At 36.4% G+C, this 20,074-nt stretch overlaps 1 protein-coding gene across 1 annotated transcript in view; it reads left to right on the forward strand.

Moving 5' to 3' along the window:
* Window positions 1–20,074, forward strand: part of MPP5 (membrane palmitoylated protein 5) — a 56,352-nt gene that overhangs the window by 26,352 nt on the left and 9,926 nt on the right. Inside the window, exons 2-7 of the mRNA XM_027894034.1 lie at window positions 1,189–1,701; window positions 8,865–9,073; window positions 14,653–14,730; window positions 15,420–15,566; window positions 16,211–16,372; window positions 19,334–19,411. Coding sequence (XP_027749835.1) covers window positions 1,335–1,701; window positions 8,865–9,073; window positions 14,653–14,730; window positions 15,420–15,566; window positions 16,211–16,372; window positions 19,334–19,411 — 1,041 coding nt within the window. The 5' untranslated portion in view covers window positions 1,189–1,334. The remainder of the gene's footprint in view (window positions 1–1,188; window positions 1,702–8,864; window positions 9,074–14,652; window positions 14,731–15,419; window positions 15,567–16,210; window positions 16,373–19,333; window positions 19,412–20,074) is intronic.

Raw genomic sequence — 20,074 nt, forward strand, 5'->3', positions numbered from 1 at the left:
CATAAGCATCTTTCTCTTACTCCTCCAGACACAAACATTTAGTTTAAGAAAGTTGGTGGTTGTTTTGGGGCTTTTATGTCTCAGTGTTTCCAGTGTATCCAGTGTATAATAATATTTGGAGATATTTTCCAGTATTTCCTTTCAGTAACTTAAAAAAAAAAAAAAAAAAAAAAAAGGGATTAAAAATGACTTGGAAAATTAAGTATATTGCTAATACGGTACACAACTATCTATTAATTCTATGATGTTTCAATTAGATTGAGGATAATGTATCACTGGCATGGTGATACAGAAAGGCAATGTGGTTCAAAACACACTGTTATATGTATTATATTCAGGAGCTGAGGGGTTATATTTATCAAGACACTTAAATTCTTTGACCTGAACCATCAGAAATAAGAAACCAGATTAAGATGGATGGGGTATAGTGGAACGTCACTACTTGACTGTGGAAACTAATTGTTATTCTCTGTCCGATCTGTACATCCGTACACCCACACAAGGGATTTTTACTCTTGTATTTAATTCTTCCTGCTTTAATGCGTACCTGTAGGAAGTATTAAGAGTAGCTACTAACTGGAACTGCCCAACCCTTGTCCTAGGACTTTATTTGGAAATGTGTAAGTGCAGTTCCAGGCTGCTTTATATAGTATCTTTTGGAAGAACTCTATGCCAGACCTGTCTTCTCTGAACCTGGGAAGCAATGTTCACATATCACTGCCTCAATTTATGAACAATAAATGCAAATATCTTTACTGGTGTTTAACATCCTAAACTACTTATGAATATGTCATTAACAGCAAGTTTTTCATATTTAGGGTTTCTAGGAGTGTAAGCATGGTTTGTGTTAGATAGAATTTTTAAGAATGAAGGAATAAATTCAAACTGGGTGGGAACTCTCAGAGACTGCTGCTTTGCACTTGTGTTAAGTATGGAATCGCCACTGCTTTCACTGGGGAATATAAGAGGCTTTAATATTAGTTTAAACAGTGCTCCTTTTCTAACATTGGCACATGAAGTTTACTCAAATGTGTGAAAAAGATTTATAAGGATTCTGTAGTTCTTAGTAGGGGAAGAAGTGCTTTGTAAATGGGGACGAAAAGTTTCATTGTCCTGACAGCTGGGGACCTTAGGTGTTTTCTTATTAATGCAGTTACTCATTAACTTCTTTTGACTATCTTTCATCAGATTTTCCTCCTGGATGTTTCTCAAGCGTCTTGTGATGGAAGGGAAACATTTTTAAATTTATGATGGATTTCACACAACATTATAACGAAAACTGGCCAAACAACAGCATTTGTATTTGAAGAGCATAAGGGTAATTACAAATAATCATGACAACTTCTCATATGAATGGACATATCACAGAAGATTCTGACAATGAGACAAAAAATGTGGATCTTGCATCTCCTGAGGAACCTCAGAAGCACAGAGAAATGGCTGTTGATTGCCCTGGGGATTTGGGCTCCAGGATGATGCCCATGCGGCGGAGCGCTCAACTTGAGCGAATCCGTCAGCAACAGGAAGACATAAGGCGCAGACGAGAAGAAGAGGGAAAGAAGCAAGAACTGGACCTTACTGCTTCCATGAGGCTAAAGAAACTAGCACAAATTCCTCCTAAAACTGGTATAGATAATCCAATATTTGACACAGAAGAAGGAATTGTTTTGGAGAGTCCTCATTACACTGTGAAGACACTAGGTAGGTAAAATGCAGTGAGTGGAATAAATATTTAGTTGATAATAATGTTCTTTTAGGCCACTGAAAACCTAACTCAGTTAATTTTTCCTATTCAGATTTAAAGTCTGGTCCTTTGGATTTTTGGTGGCTTTTTTTGGTTTTTTTTACTTAGTCAAACATCAGACTGTGCCTCAGCAAACTTTTTAAAACTGATGCATTCAGGAAACAATGAAATACCCTGTAGATAACTAATGGATTCAACTGATGTCTTTATCCTCTTAAGACTGGGGAAAACAATGCAAGTAATACCCACTTTTATGATGTTGGATGAACCACAGACCAGAATAAGCAATAAATAAACACAGATTGTCATTTAAAATAAAAATGCAAGCAGTTTTAATATTTTACAGAGAAACATGCTGGTGTTTTTTTTCTCACTCTCTTACATTGTCAATTGTCATCTAATATAAATGTCACACCAATACTTCTCTTAAAGTTGATAATGAAAATCTGTTTACCTTGGCCCTTAGACATTGATGAAAATGTAATGTCAATAATCTTTGAAGAAGTAGATACTGAAATTTTCCATATCTGTCATTGTTTTAACTGTGCTTGTGTAGAAAAAGTTTCTAACCTTTCTTACTCAAACGTAAGTATCTATTAAAAGGAAAGGTGTTATGTTGCTGGAGTGAAAAAGAGGCATTTGGAGTTTGTAGGAGTCCAGTTCAAATTTCCAAATCTATACCTGTCAGCAGATCCAGACTGCTTTAAAAAGGCAATTTTTTTTTCCTATTGGCTGGTAGTTGAGACCACAGAGTGAAAAATAGCTATGAAATTGCCAATTTATTCTTTTTTTACTTCATCTGTTTGTGTGCCCAAGCAACATTTCTGCTAAAGACATGTCTCAGGTCCATAACCTCTGGTAATCCTTATTGCACAAATCCCTCTTTAGGAAAATTTAGGTTAAAAGGGTCATCAGGAAGTCATCCTGTTCAACCTCCTGTGGAAAGCAGGGTCAGTTACAAACAAGGCAGGTGTACCTTGTTCTAGTGCACAGCTTGTCAGCTTCTCTCTGAGACATCTCTTTGTAAGAAGCAAATTCCTTCCTTAACTTTGTGAAGTGTTAGGTATTCGATTGTGAAATTCGCTTCTTAGAGGGAGCATGAAGCAGAAGATGCAAAAATGGACATCAAACAGTAGAAGTGACTTCAGTTGGAACTTGCTTAGCCACAGTGGCCAAAAGCTCTGAAGACTTACTACTGGAGGAAGTGGAAATTGGATCTACAGAAGGAAGGAAAGACTAATTTGTAATTAGAAAGTTGGGGCTCGTTTTCATGCCTGAGATGCTGAGAACTTGAAGGGAGGGCTAGGTTCAAAACAGCTAGCTATGGGAGCTGGTAGTGATGAGAAAGGAGTAATGTGTATGGGTCTGTTACGCTTGAGAACCATTAAGGAGCTGGAGTAGACTGAAACTGTTTGGAAAGGAGAGGTAATGGTGGAGAAACTGTGATGATGAAAGGTAGGTTTTAAGATCTTTCAGTGAGGCGTTAAAAAGGGTACAGGCTGCAGGAGAAGCTGAGGGATTTTCAGAGAAAGTATTTGTGAAAAGCTGGAAGGAGGAAACTAGTTTTGGCTCAGCAAGTTTAGAAGGGGAGAGACTGGTGTGAATTGAAGTAGGATTCTGTGAATACTTGATGTAAGAAGAGAAACACCAAACACTGGAGACAGGAAGAATACAGAGGTGTGTAAGTGGAAAGAGTTAAATTAGGAAATAGCAATATATGATATAGGATGCATCTTGAAGGAAAATGACTAGGTGATTTTTGTCCACAAGAGCAAACTCCACTTTTGTAATTAAAGTTTGGATGTGATCATTGTTTGGATCAGATAGACTTAAGATTGAAGAGGAGGGGATTTATAGTTTAGCACTCTGTGAGCCAGCAGTGTGCCCTTGTGGCCAAGAAGGCCCATGGTATCCTGGAGTGCATCAGGAAGAACATGACCAGCAGGTTAAGGGAGGTGATCCAGTTCTACTCAGCCCTGGTGAGGCCTCACCTGGAGTACTGTGTCCAGTTCTGGGCTCCTCAGTACAAGAGAGACGTGGAGGTCCTGGAGTGGGTCCAGTGGAGGGCAACAAAAATGATTAAGGGACTGGAGCACCTCTCCCATGGAAGGCTGAGGGACCTGAACCTGTCTATTCATTAGAAGAGATGACTGAGAGGGGACCTCATCAAGGTCTATAAGTATCTGAAGGGAGGGTGTCAAGAGGATGGATCCAGACTCTTCTCACTGGTGCCAAGCAATAGGATAAGAGGCAACAGGCAGAAACTGATGCACAGGAAGTTCCACCTGAACATGGGGAGGAACTTCTTTCCTGTGCAGGTGACTGAGCATTGGAACAGATTGCCCAAAGAGGTTGTGGAGTCCCTCACTGGAGATATTCAGGAACTGTTGACACAATCCTGTGCCATGTGATCTAGGGTGACCTTGCTTGAGCAAGGAGGTTGGACCAAATGACCTATTCTGTGATTAAGAGTGGTGCTTTTGCTTATACTCAACTGTGATGTTGAGTTGTTGCAAACATAGGAGAAAATAGTTTTAAGTGAAATGCTGTGGTCTTCTAACCACTGCAGTCCCTAAAGAATCAAAACTAGGTTAAATTTTAAATTTAGCAAAGTGCTTCTACAGTAGCTTGAACTCTTCCAAAGTTTTCTTCTACTATTAAGCATGTCCAGTTTCTGGAGGAATCTTTCTGACATCTGACAATAATGCTAAATTTCAAAGGAAGAATACTTTTTTTCCTGAAAGATGTCTGGTTCTGATTAGTATCAGGGCTAGGGATATTGTCTTCTGAATATGTATTTATATACAAATACAATTACAGAATAATACAGATTTAGAGAGGGGACTTGAATCCATTATTACTTTTGCTTTTTTATTCAAAACCTGAATTAGAGAGGCCAGATTTTTTTAAATTTACGTATACAACTTTTTGATCTCCAGGGAACTTACTGCCTATGACTTTATTAAAAAAAATCACTGCTAGCATGTGGAATTTTTTGTAGTTGCCTCTTTGATTTTACTGAATTTCTGATCTACACTGCTCCTGCTCTTTCCCTCTTTCCACTTTTGCTGTCCAGGTTAACGTGCTTCGTCACTTTCACAAATCTCTGAGCTTGATTAGAAAACCCCAAGTAAGCCTGGACAGCTTCTAGTGAGTTATAGAGGTGCTAAACTTCCCTTGTTCAATATTTTTTAAAATACTGACTTTAATTTTGCTTGTGTCCTTGTTAATCTATAGAACTTCACCTGAAGATAATCTTTTAAGTAAGAATGTTGACCTGTGTGTCTGTATTTTTAAAATAATTTTCTAAGTGCCAATGTCTAATTTGGCAGATCTTTGCCAAGTCTTTAATGTTTTAATCGTAGAAAAAAAAAAAAAAGCAGACTAGATTAAACAAGTCAGATTTTATTTACAAGAACAAAGGAGGACACTTAATCAAAAGAATTTTAAAGGGCATGTTTATTATCAAAACAGTATATGATTTAGACAGCTGTCTCAATGGAAATAACATTCTCTGCACCTAAAACATGAGCATTTAACTGGCTTTTTTACAGCAGTATGCTTCTATAAAATGTAGACTGTTTTTGTTTGCTACAGTTCATTCAGTTAACTTAGTTAAATGAGTAACTGACATTTCATGGAAGTAAATCCTTTCTGACTACCGTGAATTTTTTTTAAGGGAAAAACTTTTTTACTTTTATACCTTGGCCAAAACTTATTTATAAATATGTTACAAGTAGATTTTCAGAAATACTCTTTTACCAAAACTACTTTTCTTAGCCCCGTGATTCAAGTTATATTTGGAGAATTAAAGGGATGGCACCAGCACATAGAGTACTCTATAGATCTATAAAAAAGCTTGGGAATGAAAATATTAGTGCTGACATATAATAAAACCTATATTCTTAGGCTTGCTGTTCTTAACTTTTTGTTTTGGGCGATAAACAACATTTATTTTCTTTTCTTAATTTTCTAATCTAAGATGTTAAGCTGTGACCGCGGGTCCTCCCCTGCAGTTGCATACTTCTGCCCTGGCAGTCTTTTGATTAATGCGTGTAGTGCAAAGTGCTCACTCACATTCCAGCCATTTCGTAGTCTAATGGAAAAAGGCTGCAACCCTTCTTGTAAAAGAGGACTTGACAAAAATCAGTATTTGATTGCTGATTGATCTACAATTAAAAAATGGACTTGTTCTGCAAAAGAACCCTGACTTTTCTGTGAGTAAATGCAGATGTTAGTCTTTTACTGAACTTCTTTTCCTCAAGACAGTCTTTCAACAGGAAATAGCTAGAGATGGAGTCTTTCATTACCTGGCTTTTTTTTTTTTAATTGTTATTTAAAAAGACCAAAACCAACAAAGAAAACCAAACGCTGCACCAAAATCTAATCTGTGATCTAGACTTTAGAAGCAGGAACTCAGAGAGAATTAGGCATGCATAAAACCAGATTTGTATGTGGGTTTATGTGTATGGGTTTTTTATTAAACAAGTGACTAGAAAACTGATTGCTATCTTTTGAGGAATATTTCATTGCGCTCCTTTCAAGCATTATCTCTCTTTTATCATTGTGATGAGGGGTATATTTGTTTACTTTTTCGTGTTGATGGGAAATCACTTGGTGTAAGGCTTTGGCATCCAGCAGGTGAAGCCTCACTGTAGAAAGGAATTATATGGGGAAGAGAGTGCTGTGGTATTTGTAAGAAAGGGCAGCACAGAAGGAACTGGCAAAGTGCTGAAAAGAGAATATATAAAGTTGTCTAGGAACAGAATGTCTTTCTTATAGATACAGAGTAATATGTCTGTCTATTTGAATTTATATCTTGTAGGTATTAGAAAGAATTGTGTATGTGTGCATTTGTATATGTGTATTTGAATTTTCAGATATATAAGGAAGGAGAGACAATTCAGAAATAATGGAATAAAATAATAATTGCAGGAGGAGTTAGAAAAAGTCAGTTTCTTCTCTAACACCTCGCTCACTGCTTGTTGAATCCAGCAAAAGTAAGAAATAACAGAACTTTGAGTTGAGGTGTTTCTTAATTGAACAGGTATCAGTGGGAGCTATATGATAACACCTGTTTTACACACTTTTATTTTTCTTAATGCTTGAAAATAGTGCACTTCCTCAGACTTGAGAGAATGAGTTGCAGAGATACTTTAGTTCTCTGTGTACTCCACTAGATAAGAATTTTGCCAGCTGACATCATCCTGTTTAGCAAATATTCTCACTTGTAGAGTGTTCTTTATCCTTCTCTCCAAAGGGTATTTCTCCCCATGTGGTAGGCAGTATATTGTGTACACAATTTCCTAGTGGGACATTGGCAACCTTAATTAGTGTTGTGTGTTGTACTGAGTTTCACCAGTGGAATATCCTGCGCAGCCGGTGTCCGAGCTTTCTGTGCAACTACTGCCCTTTATTCCCTTGGTGGTTATAGGAAGAAACCCTTGACCTTTGGTGGGTAGGATGTTTTTAGCGTATGTGAAATGGCTTTGGAGGGGTTTTTATTACTTTTTTATTGTTGTCCTGCAGACAGTAAAGAGTAGTAGCTCTGGCTTGTTTGTTTCCCTTTATAATACAGAAGACTAACTTGCAAACTCAGAATTGGCAACAGATATGTAGGCATGGTTTGTTGGAAATTAAAACCATTGAACTTGTTTGAAGTGCATATTTTATTAGGCCGTGTGGTTTTCATGTGCCCATTTATCAACCATTTTTTATCTTGTTCTCAACAGTTTTGAGTCTAGGCTTGTGTTCAGTGGACTGATGAATTTGAGGTTAAAAATATGTGAGGGAAACTTCTTAACAGAAGTATTCATGTGAGTTAACAGAATCTACTGTGATTTTTTCATGTAAAAACCAACTTAGCTGATATCTTGATAGCGTTCCTAATTTTGTTAGCTCATAATGAATAAATGAGGGTTGCTAAAACTTAAATCATTCTCGAAGGTGATATTTTGATATCAGTAAGGGAGATTAAAACTCTCAGTTGATACTGAGGTCAAAATTTGGGATTTTCTTTGTTTTTCTTTTTTTGAAAACACCGGGATTCAAAAGTTAAACATACTTGCATTTATTAAAATACAAGATAGCTGACCAACCTCTTGTGGCTGAGCAGGTTTTTTTCAGATAATGTGTGAAAGCATGTGTATTATTTCAGACTCAGAACATCCACTGGTCTTTTGGTCTGCTTGAGGATTTTTCACCTGGGTTTGATTCATACTCCTTGTGTTAGGTAGTTTCTGAAGTACTTAATATTGAGAAGTGACACACTTTGCAAAAGTTTGGATTGGTTTGAAAAAATATAAAAGCCTTTGGAAAGCACCTGTAAAGCATCAGATCAGTTCTTGAAATTCAAGGCTGTAGTGCATGTATTTACAAACATATAGAAACTGGTTATTAAAATTTAACATATTAAAATGTTATAATATTTTATTGTCCCAGCAGAACCCATACTCTCGCAGGTAAAAGATGTGGACTTCTTCTGGTGTAGATAACTTTCAAAACTCATAGATGTTCATACATGATATTTTTTCATTGTTTTTATTTTAATATGCTAAGACAACATAATTTTATGTTTATAAATTGAGCATAGTTAACTTATCAAACACACATTTTATAAGTAGGCAGTATTTGATTGAGATACATACATATCTGCCATATATGGCAGCTGCAAATGGAAAGGTGGATCAAAGTATCAGTGAATATTCAGTGCATCAAGATTAGCTTAGCAAAGTGGTTATTTTCATATTGCAATGTACTCCCTCTTTCACGTTTAGCTACATATGAGCTGCAGTTATGGGATCTTTCACATATAAGCAACTTCTTTTGCAGAAGAACTGCTCCTGCAATAGGAATTTAAATCTGAGCAGTGTATCAGCTTTTCTCTCTCTTTTCTTACTGACTTGAGGGTTTTTTTGTTTGGGTTTTTTTTTTTTCCTACTTTTTTAATTCAGTTATATTCTGCTACCAAATATTAGAGTGAATATGGATAACTAAGAAACTTGCATACGTCATTACTGATTTAAAAACTGAACAGCAGTATAAATCTTAATGTAAACATTGCTTAATTATTTATCTTGTTAACTCGTATCCTATTTGTATTTTGTTATTTCTTACCTAGAAGTGGAAGAACTGTTAACTTCTCTTAAGCATATCCAGCACGTTTTGGTAGACCCTCAGAGCCAAGAGGACATCTCACTCATTTTACAGCTTGTCCAAAATAGCGATTTTCAGAATGCATTTAAGATACACAATGCTGTTACTGTGCACATGAACAAAGCCAGCCCTCCATACCCTCTCATCTCCAATGCACACGAACTAGCACAAGAGGTATGTACAGTATGCACCCCTGTGATATATGTGAAACCTGTAATCATGGCTGCTGTTGAAATATGTACTCGTCAAGCTTGTCTGAGTTACTGAATGTTGAATATGAAAGGAATTATAATAGTCACTGATTGCTACATCCGGTTTTTCCAGATTTCCAAACAGTAACCAGAAAAATATTCTGGGGATAGGGACTCCATTTTTAGCATGGATAGATATGTAACAGAGAAGGTACTATGTTTAGACATAGGAAAAAGGAGCAGCTGTGAAAATCTTAACTCTTACCATCGATATTCTTTCAAGCATTCAGGGATTGAGTTACAGTTCTCTCTTACTGTGACTTTCCTCTGAATTAAACCATGGTTCTTAGGTTGGGAAGCATCTCTGAAAATACAACCACACTGGAAACAAGCATTCTGCTTTAAAGTGAGCAACAGATCTCTTAATACTTAATTTCAGTGTTTTAATTACTGCTGTGATGGTCAGATTACATCCAATTTTTGTCTGACAGCTGACAACTCTTTTATAAGATTTGTTGTTTTTTAGAAATTGTTAAAATATTCTGAGGGTTGCTCAGTAACTTTTGTCACACTTTTCCTGGTTCATGTATATATTGCAGTGAAGTGTGGCTACATCTTAGATGAATATATGTTTGTTAACTTTGAACTAGGTAGCTTAAATACCAGTATCAGTGCAAGTCTAGCACTGCAGTTCAGCAAAACCAGATCTAAAGGCTGGATACAGGCTCCAACATTTGGCACCCAGTGAGCCAAACTGACTCAAGTATATTGGCTGGGTTGTTTCAGTATGGCAGCAGGTTGTGGGTGTTGGTGGGTGGCTTTGGTTTTGTTTGTTTTAGTATCTGGTTTTCTTTTTGCCTGAGGCAATTTTTTTCAACAGATTTTTCCACTCTCCTTCCTTTTTCTGGACTTTAACCTTGTAAGTCAACACTATTATAGCAAGCTTGAAGTTCTTTCACACAAAAAATTACTGATTCTTGAGGGGCATCATTTAAATGCTGTCTAAAGGTGCACGTGCTGATTAAATTGCAGCTTAGGAATTTAGCTTTGTCAGTAAGAGTGTACCAAAACCAGGTTGGGAATATTTTACGTATGAGCTTCCCTCATCTTGTTCATCAGCCTGTAGGCTGCTTCAGAATCCTCACTAGGCTGCTTCAGAGTCTGTAAGTCTGAAGGAACCTTTTCAGTTAACTTCTGTTTGTAATCTACTTCCCCAAGCATCCGCTATACTTGGGCCTAGTTTGGGATTGCATTCAAGACAAGCCAGGGTTTTTTTAAATTTCCTTTTGTAATTACAGATTTAACTCTTAAGGGTTAACTTTTAGGAAAGATTTAACTCTTAAGAAAGCTGGTTTTTCCCATTTGTGAATATGGTGTCCTTTCATTTGCTACTTAATAGAAGTTTCCAAGAAGAAAATACACCTAGGAAAATTCTAGATTTGTTTTCAAAATTTCACATTCCTCCCCAATTTTCACTGCCCCTTACCTTCCCAACATATTCTTCTCTTTTTTTCAGGTGATTTGGTAAATCCTAAAATCAGAAGGTGGTGCAAAGCCAGTTTTGTGTCTCTTACCAGTCCATGAAGAAGGTTAAGCAAAAAGAAAATATTTCATTAATCCAAAGTTTTTAAACCAACACAATTTGATCATCACCTGCAAGACTATTACATAAAAGGCAAACATATCACTGCACTCATTTTGATTCTTCATCTCCCATCCCTGTCTTGTCCAGCCTTGAAATTCCTGAAAAGTCAATATTTTGCATATGTCTGTGCCCATTTTTAGATGTTATCTCGTTTCCTAGTGATTCAGCTTCTCATGTATTTAAGTGACTTGTATTTTGCAATATGTTAAATAACATCCTAAAATGATAGAGCTAGAAATTCAGGTCAGATATTTCTGTGTCTGACAGAAGAGTCTCGAGAGGAGGAACACCTTGAGGCCTTCATTCACATCATTCTGTATTTCCTTGTCTTGTCTGAATAGAAGATCTTATGTTTGCCTTTCAGATCTTTTATTCATTTTGGAAAGGCTTCTGTATTTGTTATGGTAGCAGTATGGGAGGAAATTATTTCTGCTTTAGAAAAAGTTGGTGGTGGTTTTGTTTTGTTTTGTTGGGGTTTGTTGTTGGTGTGGGTTTTTTTAACCCTGACAGTGTGTCTTATCTTGCATGCTGAAGTTTTTTCTTGTACTCTGATTTTTAGTTGTCTTTTGCTTTTACCATCCCTAAGCATAGGCATGGGAAGCTCCCCCAGAAAGCAGTTCATTTACTTCAGAGTGTTTTTGAAAAGACATTTGCAGAAGCCTGGATTTAAGATACTGATAACATCTTCATGATAAAACCACAAGACATTACAAGGAAGAAAAATAGCAGATACGTGCATGACATTAATTTTAAGTGGCAGGTAGTGCTAGTGTGCATATTTCAGTGCACAGGTCATCAGTGACAGTGTATAACTCTGAAACTGTTTTGGAGTGTGTGCCCTAATTTAAAGCTACAGACATATTTCGTTTGAGGCCATATGCTGTGGAGGAGAAGAGCTCCAACAGGCAAAGACAGTTTGCAACACAGTTTCAGAAGGCAACATGAAACATCCTCGTTTAAAAAAAAAAAAAGTAATATTAGTTATAGAAGCGCACTTTTTTTTTTAATTTTCTAGTCCTCTTTAGAAAATACTTAAAATTAGTAGTATACCTGTACAGTTAACTTTTCCTACCAATTCTGATAACCAGACAGAAACAGCTCAAGATTATTTTTTTTAAGAAACTTTAATTGAATTAAATAGGTGGAATGAAGCACTTGAGCTTAAGGAATTTGAGAAAGCTTTTCTTCATGTAATGTGGTGAACTCGAAGTCTTAAATAAAAATAGCCAGTAAACATCAAGTGTAATTAAATTGACTTTAAATCCATTTAAACTTGACCAAGATGGGGGCAAGGATTATGGGAACATGGTCTGAAACTTGACCTTGTAAGAATATTTGATGCAGCATTCAACACAGTTGATAATTTTTGGCCTGTAACAGCTCATACCAAATACCTTTAAGATGTTCTTGCTATTAAATGTACTTAATAGGTTCAAGTTATATAGGCTATTTTTCTAAATGCTTTGGATATGTTACTGTTGCTTCTGCAAATTCAGGCAAATAAACCAGATCAGTAGTTTTGAGGGGATGCACTGGAAGCTTGAAACTTCTGGTGTAAGTGCACTAGAATGTGTTTGTATATTCCATCTGACAGTCCTTCTCACCTGACAGTAAACAACAACAGGATTTTGCAGGTGCAGTTAAATTCTGAATGTTTAATATCACTCCAGCACATGCCTCCACCATACATGCCTCCCAACTGTGGTGTGTGTATAATGAAACCATATTAATAGCTTTTGGAGGGCAGCTTGAACTAAAGTTAACTTAATTAACAATAAAAACTAGTCCGAAGAGTTAAGAAAATACAATTATGGCCACATAGTCAGCGTGGATTGCCTGTGCTTTATGTAGTGTTTCACTTATGGAATGACAGGCTACTTCAAATTTCTTAGTCTGATAAAGCTGTGGGATTCATTACCATGAGTTACAAAGGACTCTGACATGCAGCAATACTGGTGTAATAGGTGGTGTATTTGGCAGCCTGAAGCTTTCCTAGTGCTTCATTAAATAAACAAACAAGAGATGTATCTTTCTCTCAAAGCAGGGAGGAGCTATTGAAGTTTTGAATAATCAAATTATTCAAAGCCGAAATTCAACTTGAATAAAGGATGTTCACCACACACAGAATAACTGGTTGGACCAGGTTGCTTTCTTTTCCACTGCCAAATCCCCAGCCTCTGACTGTGCATTCGGAAGGTTGTCTTGCTTACAGGACTTCCAAGTTGCTTTTTGAGTAGGTTTTCCTGTGAAAAGGTCATAAATAATATGGAAATGGATAAATAAGGCTTTAAAGCTTCTTGTGTCTTCTTCAATAAAGGAATTCGAAGTCCCTTGAAAGTTAGAGACCTTAAATAAGCCTCTATGAGAAAGTCTTTTTATAGAAGAATCTTTTCTCTTTACACAGGAGAACTTGTTAGTGAAATATGTCCTTTACAGTGCTCTGTCTGCTATATGACACTCTAAAATTCACTCTAAGCCAGGCATAATAGCTTCCTGGCTAATTCAGAGGTATGACTGAAGTCAGACCTCTGTGAAACTGACTTCTTCCTGTTCTCTATAATTTTAAAGAAATCACTTAAGTTATTTAAATCTGTCTTCTTAAATCTGTTTGGCTATTCTAAGGTATACTACGTTCACCATGAGATATGCTCTAGGGATGTCAGAAGGAAGGCATTTGGAGCTTATGCCAGGTTTATTGCTAAGCACGGAAACTTGTTCCATGTGGCAGTGTTTGGTTGGCAGCGTGAGGATCCTGCTCCATGGAAACAATTCATTTAGAGGCTTCTGCTAGAATTTAAAATTATCTTGACTTTTTTCAGTTCTACCATCTAGTTGCATCCAAGAGAGTTGTTCACATTTCTGTAGACAATTGCTCCTAGGATAGAGGCTTTCCCTTGAATGTTAGATCATACAAAATGCTTAATTATTTTCCCTTTGAAACTTTTAGTTTCTTGATTCTCTGATGCCATCTCTAGGAGTAAAAAGCTTTTGAAAAAGAGTGTTTTCTATCTCTCTGAAAGCTACCACTCTGATATGTGTAATCTGCTCTTGATGTGTCTGTATTCATTTGTGCTGTTGGACTTGTGTGCCTTTGGTCAGATTAAGCCAGAGGATAATGGCTATGGAAAGTATCTTCTTCAGCCTCACTTTTACATAAGGAGGACTTCCCTGCTTCTGCTTTGTCTATGAGCACACCAGTATTTGCAAGAGATGATGGCAAGGCTTGTTTTGTAACTGTATGAGAAGGAAAACTTATTTTGGCAACTGAAGCTGCTTGAGAAAAACCTGGCCTTCTGTTAAGGTTTTTGGAACCAGCCAAGGAAACCAGGTTTTCAGGGAGGGACTTCTTGAAGTTTTAATTTGTACACCTCCTGAGACATGAGCTCATTGCCAAACCTGCCTCAGAATCTTTGTCCTAGATGTTGGTGGAAATAGTTTGCGTAACAAGGATATTATAGTCTGCTTTTAAGGAAGAGAAAGGCTTGTCATGTTAAGAAATTTCTCCAGTTTAAAAGCCCAGCATATTCACATAACACATTGTGATTGATTTCACTAACATGAAATCATTAACGTCCACTAACTTTCTAGAGTTTAATTGTTTTTCTGTGCATTTTTGTGATACCTGAGCTCATTGCCAGTCTCTGGTATTGAGAAATCTGTGTGATATACTGGGTACCATCTTAGATTTGGTAGATAATTACTGAGGCAAGATGTGCTGGATTAGTCCTGTGGTGTCATTGCATGTTTTCCTGATGTGTACCAGATTAAGTTCAATCCGCAGCCAGTGTAACTACATGGATGTACTTTATTTTCAGTAAAATGAGTAATGGCAAGTAGTGGGTTGTGCTTGAGTAGAAAAGGGAGGGTTGATAAATTACTGGGTAGATTAAGAGTTTTACTACTTGATTTCTTTTTAGGTACAGTGTGTTTTGAAACCCAGCCACCATAAGGATGGACAAGAGCTTAATGCTTTGCTGAATGCCCCTCACATGCAGGTAAAACAAAATGAAACTTCTAATCTAATGGATGTATTTCTTGGTGCTGTTTTCATTTGCAAAAAAATAAGTTATATTGTCTTGGGTTGACTGGGCAAGGATGGATTTTATGTCTCAACCCTCATTTTTTTAGGACAAGTTTCCAGTTTCCAGAAACCAATGAAAATTTCTAATCAAGTGTAGTTTATTATTATATTTAACCCTTGCTACAGTCTACAAGTTTGAAGGGTAGTTTGCACATAAACAATGTAGCAGTTGATCAGTAGCAACAGGGCAACACATGAGCTGCTTTGCTTATCTATGTTTTTCCCTTTGACAACTATTCCATGCTTACCATAGGATACATAAAGGGAATTTTGTCCTGGGGTGGTAATGTAAAACTGGTTATGTCTGAATGTGCAGTCACATACATAGTAAATTAGTGTCTGGGTTTTTTTAATACAGAGAAGCTAGAAGTACAGTCACAGTTGTGTTCAAAATTGCTTTTTATTATTTTCTAATTTGAAAGGAAAATTTTGAAAAGCAGTAGGTGCTACATGGCTGTGATAAATTTTTTTTATTGCTTGAGTCAGTTTGCAGGATTCCTTAACCTGCAGAGACTTTTGAAAATGCTGAATTTCATTGAACTCTACTATTTTGTATACAATTGTGACATTTTCTGTAATTGAGTTGATTTTGTTTAACACCAGGCACTTCTACTGGCTCATGATAAAGTTGCAGAACAAGAAATGCAACCAGAGCCTATGACAGATGAAAAAATTTATGAGAATGTTGGCGTGTACGGAGGGGAGACGGTTAAAATAGTTCGCATTGAGAAAGCTCGGGATATTCCATTGGTAAGTACTGGTACTCACCAAGTTATGTGGAAAGGAAGTAAGCTTTTTTGTCCTTTTCAGATTGCAGTGAAACTTCTGGAATTTGAATATGAAGGTAATGTTTAACTTGTAAACACTCTTCCTTCTTCCCTCCAAAATGAGAAACAGTCACAGACAGTAAACCTGTGTTTAACTTCAATTTAGCAGTAGCCATATGAACATGTAAAATCTGTTCAACTTCTGTCGGCTTGGATTTGGACAGATCTCCTTGACAAGAGTCAGTATTCCAAGCTTGGCTGAAGGGGAGCATAGAGCCTTGTGCCAACTGGGTGTGAATCTTTATGGTTGGTTGGTTTCTGGTTTTGGTTTGGTGTTTTTTTTAGTGATATCATCTTCTATTTGCATCTTTCAAATTAATGTTTCCTTAGGACTACGTTTCTAAAAAAAATAATCCTACGGTGTGGAGCAATTAAATTCTTCAGTCTTTAGTGTAGCTTGAAGGAGTTAAGCAGTATGTTTTTGAATTGGAGCATTGGATGTATGCATCTGAGCTGTTTACTTGCATTCTTTTTCAGCATAGTTCCTTCACTGTCTTGGAATATATACAATAGATGGCTTTGAGTTTCGTATATATAATAAATTCAGAATTTGTTGCTACTACACAGGGCGCTACTGTTCGCAATGAAATGGATTCTGTTATCATTAGTCGAATAGTGAAAGGAGGTGCTGCAGAGAAGAGTGGGCTGTTACATGAAGGGGATGAAGTTCTGGAGATCAATGGCATTGAGATTCGTGGAAAAGATGTCAATGAAGTTTTTGACTTGTTGGTAAGTTGAAACGCTTCTTGTTTTCTCTGCAACAAATACTCATTTCATAAGTCTAATACCTATTCACTCTGCTTGTCATTTTACTCATATTTAGCTTAAAAAATACTGTCATTCTAGTAGTTGGTGTGTATATGTAAAGGGCCATTTCAAGTTTTCTTTCTGATGCATAAGATGATATTGATAATGGCAATTATCTGCAAAAATGAAGCCCACAAATGTGGAAGAACCAAGCTATTATCTTTAGGCTTACTTCTAATGATTTCTAAGAAAAGCTTTGTTTAACTCTGAGAAGCTGCGACTTTTCATCTTTGTCTCTGGTTGAGTCCACAGTTAATAAATGTGTGGCTGTGCGATTGTGGTACTGTGTGGTTGGGATGGAGGTAATTTTTGTCATAGCAGCTTGTATGATACTGTGTTTTAGGCTGAAACAGTGTTGATAAGCACCAGTGTTTTAGTGTTTGGCTGGACAATGCTTACACAGTGTCAAGGCCTTCTCTGTTTCTCACTCTATGCCCTGCCTGCAAGTAGGCTGGGGTGAGCATGAAGTTGGGAGGGGACACACTGGAACATCTGACCCAAAATGACCACAGTGATGTATCTTGCCACATTACATCATGCTGAGCAGTAAAAACTGGGTGGTGAGTGACTGCTTTTGCATCATTAGTTGGGTTGGAGTTTTTCCCCTTCACTTATTAAAGTGTCTTTATCTTGATCCATGAGGGTTTTTCTTGCATTTGGTCTTCCAGTTCTCTGCGCATCCTGCTGAAAAGCGGGAATGCGTTAGGAGCTGATAAGGCCTTAAGTTGCAAGCCCAGACTTAACCTACCACAAATTGTGTCACATGGGACCTTTACAAGACTAGACTTCTTACTCTTTCCCTCCTGATAAAAGCCCTTTTGTCTAGCAGTTTGCTAACATAAACGTTGTTCTGTTTACCACACCATTCATGACAAGATTATACTTCACTTCAAAAGCAACTGGGCAAAGCCGCAGGCAAGAAATCCGTCAGGAATTACTGAATGCAGAGGTACTTGCTTTCAAAAAGGCCCTGTGAGACAGAATGCCAAAAGCTGGCAATTACCAGTATTTTCTGTTGCCCGGTTGCACTTGTTTTATTCTTTTCTCTGGCACCTACTATGGATCAGTGTCCAAGATGGGACAGCTGGAACTTGACTATGAATCTGTTGTCCAATTGGCAGCAGGCAAGACCATTCTGTCCAAATGAAAACAGATGCAAATGACAATTCTTTTTGAAGTTAATTTATAACTTTGGCACAAAACATTTGAAATATGAACAAGCACTTATTTAATAGAGTTCTTTGAGGAAAAAAAGAGAGGAAAAATATATTTAGTAAATCTTCAAATTACTTAGCAGATTTATGTTCTATAGACATATCAGAATTAGGAAAAGACCTGGGTTCTGCTGGAAGTTGTGTCATTGTAGGAAGAATAGACAGCAATATCCATAGATGAAGTTGTCTTATGGTACACTAAGACTCTAGTTTTTAATGGAAAATTTTCATCTTCAGTTGGACTTTTTTCTGAAATTTGCTGATACAATTTTTCAACTAATTCATGTAGTGAGGTCAAGTGGAAGGAAGCAGAGGAAGAAATGTGTGGGGTTTGGGGGTTTTTGTTATATTGTTCTTAATTTTTAAGCTGTTGAGAAAGATTCTTACAGTTCTTTTAAAAGCCTTCAATGTCCATATGTTTTTTGGATCAGAGATAACTGAGATCCTTTGTATTCTGTAATTGTCTCAGTTTCCATCTGTTGGGTTTTTTTTCAAACCGTATTTAGCTAAGTCCTATATTTCTGAAAATAGTGTTTTGTAGGTGATTAATAGGTAATTCAACTCTGGCAGTTTAGTTCTCTGCAGAGAGCTTATTCTGCTCCTGAGCAGTTCCTGCAACCTAGGGTTAAAGAATGAAAGATTTCAAGCCACAATACATTAGCATAAGAAAAAATTACTAACTGAAATAAAAAAAAAAAAAAAAATTAAAAAACCCCAAACACACAACATAACCTTATGTTCATATTTATTTAAATATATTTTAATACAATTAATTAAAAATAATACTTTTAATTCTTTGTATATTGTCACTTGTATTTTTTAATGTGGAAATAAAGTTTAAAAATACTTCAGATCCCCCAGAATACTTAAGCCCTGGAGAAAGAAATTACTTACCTCCTTAGTTTTGCCTTATTACTTGCTAGTCAAATGATAATAAACTGCATGTGACTTTAGACTATTCACATGATCACTGTGAGATTATATACATTCCTCGTGGAACTATGCATGCTGACTGAAAATAGTGGATTTTCCTTTCCTGCAGCCTCATCATGTTATGTTCAGTTATGTTTACTTTTTTTAAGCCTTAGGTGTGAGTTTTTTGAGATACATGCATTTGCAAGGGTGACTACAATGTTGATGTCAAGTACTTTACATGTGCAGGATTTGAGTATATTAGTTAAATTTTTAAACAGTGTTTTGCATTCTTTAATAATGCTAACAGCATAAATTCGTAGTAGAAATGTTTAGATTTGATTATACTGTTCCATTTAAACAGTTCTAGAAAAATAGTATTTTTTAATGTATTTTTTCTTACTGGTGTAGATCCACTTGTTGGTATTTTTTAACAGAACAAGAGAATATAGTTATTCATTTCTCCTAAGTCTTTGCTTGACAGAATTGCAGCTTCACCATTTCAAATAGAAATAGTTACTGGAATGCCAGGCTTTTAAAATCTGGGTATCAACATTCAGCTTTCTGGCCTGACTAAATCACTGCATCTGTATCTGTACTATGTATTTTAAACCAATTAAGGGATAGATGATGTGCTGTTAGGAGCAACCCTTTATGGGGATTTTTAAAGCATTTCCTAAAATACATTATTTATTAAAATTCTTGAGATTAAAACATATTTTGATACTGTATATGAAGAGTGTATTTTTCCTCTCAGGCCGACATGCATGGTACTCTGACCTTTGTATTGATTCCCAGCCAGCAGACCAAGCCACCTCCTGTGAAGGAGACAGTTGTAAGTAGCTCTACGTGTGTTCTTGTGCTTGATAATACATAATTTACTTTACCAGTAATATGTAGAAAGTTCTTCTCTTGGTCATTTACGTTGTGGAACAAAACCAAAATTTAAACATATAAATTTATTTGTTACCAGACTAACACCTGAATTAACTGTTGAAAATGATTTATGTCTTAAGGTGAAACTCTTAGTATGATTTTAACTGAGTTTCTGAAGTAGCAAGAATTGTAAAAGTAGAACTTGGTGTGGTTCTGAATTTATTTTGAATTTACAAATTTCTCTCTTTTATATATATATGTATGTGCATATATGTACTAAAGGGAAATGGATTGATGGAACTTTCAAATATGCTTTGGGAGGAAATGTTATTGTATACTGGAAGCTTTGTTTATTATCTTTTATTGAGATGGTTTTAGAAGTTTGAAGAAAGAGTGGCCAGACATTAGTTATTGGTGACAAAATACTGTACAAGTGAAACTTCACTTAAAGCCCAGCATATGGGTTTCAGTTTGTGTGTTTGTTAGGTATTTTAACCAATCAGAATGCCTGTGATGATTTTTGAATGCAAAGAACTTAAAAACAGTGGGTTGAGGTGGAGGGGTGGTTGCTCCTGAAATGGTGAGGAAATTACATGGGCTTTAGAATTAACAAGAGTTAAAT

The sequence above is a fragment of the Empidonax traillii genome, unplaced genomic scaffold (genome assembly GCF_003031625.1).
Source record: "Empidonax traillii isolate 1590-97213 ecotype Southwest subspecies unplaced genomic scaffold, ASM303162v1 scaffold415:size763157, whole genome shotgun sequence".
NCBI classification, from domain to species: domain Eukaryota; kingdom Metazoa; phylum Chordata; class Aves; order Passeriformes; family Tyrannidae; genus Empidonax; species Empidonax traillii.